This window comes from Cebus imitator, unplaced genomic scaffold (genome assembly GCF_001604975.1).
Source record: "Cebus imitator isolate Cc_AM_T3 unplaced genomic scaffold, Cebus_imitator-1.0 Scaffold8, whole genome shotgun sequence".
Classification (NCBI taxonomy): Eukaryota; Metazoa; Chordata; class Mammalia; order Primates; family Cebidae; genus Cebus; species Cebus imitator.
The window spans coordinates 2,245,481-2,251,657 of record NW_016107323.1 but is presented as its reverse complement, the minus strand read 5'-3'; the positions used below and the strand labels follow the sequence as shown (position 1 = coordinate 2,251,657).

The 6,177-nt window shown below is 34.0% G+C and overlaps 1 protein-coding gene across 4 annotated transcripts in view; it reads right to left on the bottom strand.

The window, feature by feature from the left end:
* Positions 1 to 300: 300 nt before the first annotated feature.
* The window catches only part of WASHC4 (WASH complex subunit 4), a 60,005-nt gene continuing 54,128 nt past the window's right edge, over positions 301 to 6,177 (bottom strand). For all 4 annotated transcript variants that reach the window (XM_017540600.1, XM_017540606.2, XM_017540618.2 and 1 more), the window contains 3 exons: positions 5,085 to 5,281; positions 4,658 to 4,757; positions 301 to 2,548 (listed from right to left, as the gene is read on the bottom strand). In XM_017540600.1, the coding sequence (XP_017396089.1) occupies positions 2,481 to 2,548; positions 4,658 to 4,757; positions 5,085 to 5,281 (365 nt within the window). In that variant the 3' untranslated portion in view covers positions 301 to 2,480. The remainder of the gene's footprint in view (positions 2,549 to 4,657; positions 4,758 to 5,084; positions 5,282 to 6,177) is intronic.

Genomic DNA, 6,177 nt, shown 5'->3' with positions numbered 1-6,177 from the left:
CACTGCATACTGAAAATCCCTTTCCAGGATTAGGATTTAAAATAACTTCACATTGGTTCTTTTTATTGGAAAAAAGCTCTGGAAAGATCAAAAATGTATAAAGGAAAGAAAACACCTTTCTTTCACCTGAAATACATTGATTGGAAGCCAATTTTATACTTGAAATTTTTTTGCCTATGTGCATTCATTTAAAAAAAAGATTCCATACATTTCATTCAATTAAAGGGGACCCCAAAAAGGTTAATATTAAAAACTATTGGTTTAAGACATTCAATTTTGAACATAAACATCCAGGGGAAGGAAATTTTTGAAATTATGTTTATTAATGTTTTAGTATACACATTGTATTCTCTTAGAGTTGGGGAAGAGGGAAACCCCACTCAAGTGAGGTAATAAACTTGCCATCTTTTACAAAATTTATTTAGAACTGACAATGTTATGGTTAGTCCTTAATTCCTGAGAATTTGAATTATCATTAAGTTTTCTGTGAACTTACAACAAACGCTCGCATTAATTTTTAAATTACAGTATGTCTGAAAAAATAAAATCAATGTTAATATGTTATCAAGAAAAACCATCATCCAAATGTACATATGAACTTAGGTGTGAATATACTGAAACCCTGTTGCTCTGCAGTTTGAAACCATTTAAATACTTGTTTCCAAGATTTTATTTCAAAAATGTGAACTTATAATTTATCCAGATTGCAGTGACATTATTTTGAACTAAAGGACCAATAATTGTCATTTTCTTCTCAATTGTAGGTATCCAGGAAGTCAGCATGTGAACTCTATCTAGTATTGATAAAATAATTAATTTACATGTGTAGGGATAATGAACAGAGAACATCTGATTCTCTTCTAGTAACAATTTCCATCCCTACTAAGGGGATGATTTCAGGGAAGTTAGAGAAGAAAAACAGAGAAAACAATACTGTTGCCATGAAATGACAAATTTGACATAATCAAATGCAAGATTAATATAAACATTTATAATGAAAATATAAATTATTAATTATGCAGCATGCTTTAGGGCCATTTCTACAGTTATTATGAATTACAAATATTAAATGCCTTTAATCTATCCATTGTCCATAATCCTGTAAGCCATGTTTACATAATAAACAAAAAACATTTCCTACATATTCTGTCTCTTCTGACTTTTAACAGTTAAAGTATTTATTTGGGCTGGCAAGTTACCCTGACCCTAACCAATAAGTACAAAGAGGGCATCATACACCCATTCTAAAAGCTGGAATCAAAGAATAATGTTAGAAGTACTTGCAGGATTTATCCAAAGAAATGTTTAGCAGACAAATGCAATAGAAAAAAATCAAGCATTTCCCAAAATGACATTTGCATTAGAAAGTCTTAAACTTTTATCTTCATTGTAAAGGTATCATTTTATTATATTTTTTAAAGGCCATGATTAAACATTTAATAACTTATATACCTTTACAAAAATAAAACAGCTTGCTGGGCACAAAATTTACTCAAAATCTTTCTGTACTTTTAAAATCAGTAAGTGATGTATGTTACTAGCGCTTTATTCTCACAGTGGTATTTTTTTTAAATGCCTGAAAAGCATAATTATTATTTAATCTGATGTCTTAATCATACTTAATTAAAGAAAAAAAAAGTCTACGCAAACCATCACCAAGATTTTAATTCAATCTGATGTAGAAGAAACCTGAGTTTGGATGTAGAAATAATTCATTCAATTTTTTTCTGACATCATACATCATGCCTTCAACCAAAATCGAAGTGAAGTTTCAAACAGGACTCTATGGCTTTATCTGAATTTTCTTTGAGTATTAAGTAAATCTTATATTTAAAGCAGCTGTTGGAGGTTAAATGTTCTCAAAGCAATGTAAACTAGTTATAAAGTGTCTCATCAAAGACATCAGCAGCTCTTTTGAGTCACATGAAATAATGAAAGAATGATCATCAGTTATACTGTACAGAGAGTACATAAAACACTTGTACCTCACCTCTACTATCAAAGCCATCTTCATATATTCCTTTTATAAGAATAATGATATGTATTCTTCATTAATTTCAGGCTCGTTCCTTTTGTTAAGCATGTATTTACTGGCTGTATATAGTATATGCATTTAATTTCCCATGACTTGAGATGACTATAGATCAAAGATCTATGCAAATACAAATTAAAAACACTCGAGTAGATTATAAGAAATCTATCTGGATTTGCCCTTTTTTAACTTCACTTCAAATAGAAACATCATCTACCCTCAAGTCCAGGCAAAAATCCAATTTTAAAATCTCATTCTCAACCTTTTAAAGTAGAGCTTTTGGAAACAGAATGGACTTCACTTTAGAGCACTGCCTTTAAGAGTTGTAACATCTGTTTTCCAGAGATGTGACCCAGGAAACAATTCATCAATAGTTCATCCATTCCACTGGCAAAAGTTTTAACACAATTCTGATGATTTCATCATGTGCCGTGCATACCATCAGTTATCATTTCACAACAGGATCAGCAGACCCAGTGCTGTCGGACAGGTCTCCGTTGCTTGTTTTAGTTTCTTCTGGAAGCATAAGTGAAAATAATAACGGATATTTGTGTTCATTTTTAAAAAAATAAGAAGTAAATAAAATTTAGAAGCGCTATACTGCCAAATTTCAAATTAAGGTTGCATCCATCAAATGTTTCTCTAACATCACAAATTATATGTCATTTATACTTTAAATTTTTTAAAAATCTAGGCTAACCACTGCAAATGTTTCCACTGGTTTTTAAAGGAGGAGTGGAGTTAAGAGAGCTCAGAACGGTATCGGGGTGGGGCTTCAAACCACATGGGCTCCTTTGTCCTGAGGAATCTTGATATTCCTGGTCTAAGGAAGGCGCACCAGTTCCTCCAGCTGGGCCAAGAAAGCGCCGTTATAGTACATTGTCATTCCTGGTAGGAACATGGCTGCAAACTCGCATACCCAAACTGTCCAAAATGAGTAACTTTCCATTTTTATTTACAACTTATTATAATAAATTATATATAATGTATATTTATTAAAATAACAATTTTAAATGAAGCAGCTTTTCACTGTTTTTGACAGAATGAATTCCTGGCTTTTTGTGCAAAATGTCATGTGCACATATTTGATTAACAAAGACTATTTGACTAATGTATTCAGCAACTATATCTCTGAGCAATCTTTAGCCGACATAGTCTTAGAACAGTGATGTGAGTGCTATTTAACAACTGGAACCCTTGAAAGTTCCTTAAAAGGAACAAGCCAAAGCAAGGAATCCCACTGCATGACCCTGAAGGGCTGTATGTTTTCTTCTAATTATTTAGGCCGGAAAGCAAATGTCCAATCTACCTGCAGAGTTTTCCCAGTCACCTGGGCGGGGAAAAAGGTTCTGGCATCATGAAACACATGAGCAGAACCAAGGCAATAACTGAGTTTCTTCATAATTTAGGTTATATTGATTCATATTCTTCCAAATGGCTTTGCTAATTTATCTTATCCTTGAAAATGAACACAAAGGCAGTATGCACAAATTTTCATTTAATACTGAGTATCTTCTAGATTAATAGGCTGAAACAATTTTTTCAAGCACGTTTATTAGTCTAGATTCAAAAAATGCTTGGATATGCACCTAATTAATATTAGAAAATAATATTTTATTTATGCAACAATGTCAAGAAATAAGGCAGTTCATGTAAGTGGTCTACCCAAATGAGTCACCTCTACTGTATATAAAGAAAAAAGATGTATTTTAAAAATTGACATAAGATTAACAAAAACATCTTGTTTTATGAAGAGCTTTATATCTTGATTTATGAAAACTTCATGAAACAAAGGAGAAAAACTTAATGACAAAAAGGAGACTAGTAATCATGAAAATTATAAAGGTCAACTAATTGCTGTACCCAGTTTTGATCTTCAAAGCAAAGAGAAAAATGTACATTACATAATTTCCATGACAGACAAAGGGAAACATCTATTCCTTAGAGAAGATGATTATTCCTAAATTTCAAATCTAAGAGAAATATATCATGGGGACATTAAATATGAAACACTGAACAATGCTCTTACGCCTTAAAATGTATAGATTCCTTTCCACCAACCTACATAAAATACAATGGACAGAATCCTTTCCTTAATGACTGAAGTTCACTGAAATGACTTATCAGTTATTATGGCTATATTGCCTGAGTCTCCAGGGCCTGATTATGAAAGAAGGCAGGATGCTATTTACTACAACTAAATAGCTCCCACGATTTCATACTTCTTTAATCACCTGTCCCATCTCATTCGGTCAACATCTAGTCATCAGCAGCTCTGCCTTCAGCAACATTTAGCTGTCCTCCTCTAATTTGTTCCTTTGAATCTGATTTGAGCCATGAAAGAAAAACCAAACTTGTTAAAATTGTATTTAAATTAAAAGCAGATGATCCTGAATAAGGACTTAAAAGGGTTGCCACAGAGTGAAATGCATGAACTATATAAATTCCTTTTCAATTTCACACAAGATCTATATAGGCTTTACTTTTTTTAAAAGACTTATTGCTAGGTCTGTGTTATTTTCCAAAAGGACAAAGAAGCTAGAAGTCTAACCAGATAAAATGGTTCATTAGTGTCTATTATTAAAGACATGTATTGGTCTTTCCAAATATAAAACACTCACTGACCTTCCTTCTCTTTCTTTTCTTGGTTTTCTTCAGCTGCAGTCTTGTCTGCTCTGAAGAAAATTCTTGCACTGCTCAGTGAGAAATACAGCAATTCAAATTCCTAATTAAAAAATTTGAAATAAAAACCAAAAATATTTACTATGGCAAAATACCAAAAATATTTACATTTTTATGCCTCTTTTTATTATTATTTTGAAAAGCCCTAGTGGAAATCATAAATACAGAAACTGAAGTAAGTAACCCATCCATTTTTAAGATCTGAGTCAAATGGCTTCCAAATACCATTCACTTTAAAATATAATTTTTGCCACTATTCATTTTACTTGTTAAAACAGGTGGTTCTATATGGCTTCTGTTTTTCAGACATTAAGAAGTCATGGATATCAAAAGATAAGTGAAAGGAGATGTGACTCTTAGGCTTCTCTACCTGTAGATAGACATCCAGTCGCTTCTGAGTGAGATTCATGGTTTGTAAGAGTTTTTCATCTTGACTGGTTGACTGCACATTCTGTTGCTTAGCAACTGCTCTTATCTCCTTCAGGTATTTCTCTCTAACAGACTGGAACCAGTGAAGTGAGTCAAACTCCCGGTACTGATCCAAAAGCTTTAGAATGTAAGCCACACCTGCAGGCATCAGCAAAACTACAGTTAAATTACAGTGAGTACAGAAGTTGTATTCTACTCCACCAATAATTCCTAGCACTAAGCATTTTGAGTAATAATTCCTAACATTTTAAGTTCATCCCCTTTCAAGTTACATTTTACAACATAAATGAATGACAGGTTTAATAAGATGGCTTAATTCCTCCTTTAAAAACAATGTAGAAGTATAACAAACGAAAGACAAGTCAATTAAGAAGAAAATAAATAAATAACAAGGCCATATAAATCACCTGGAGAAACAATATAGCTGTAAGGATAAAGAACAAAATCTTCCATGACTTGCGCCTGTAATTCCAATACTTTGGAAGGCTGAGGCTAGAGGACTGCTTGATCCCAGGAGTTCAAGACCAACCTGGGCAACACAGTGAGACTCCTGTCTCTAAAAAATTTTTTTTTTTAATATTAGCCAGATGTGGTGATGCATGCCTGTAGTCCCAGCTACTCGGGAGGGTGAGGTGGGAGGATTGCTTGGGCCCAGAAGGTCAAAGCTGCAGTGAACCATGATTGCAACACTGCACTCCAGCCTAGCTTACAAAGCGAGACCCTACCTCAAAAAGAAAGGAAAAAAACACTTTGCTAAAAAGATAGCCAGGCTGGGCATGGTGGCTCACACCTGTAATCCCAGCACTTGGGGAGGCCGAGGCGGGTGTATCACAATGAGGAGTTCAAGACCAGCCTGACCAACATGGTAAAACCTCGTCTCTACTCAAAATACAAAACTTAGCCGGGTAAGGTGCTGGGTGCCTGTAATCCCAGCTACTCAGGAGGCTGAGGCAGGAGAATTGCTTGAACCCAGAAGGCAGAGGTTGCGGTGAGCCAAGAGTGCACCATTACACTCCAGCCTGGGCAACAGAGTG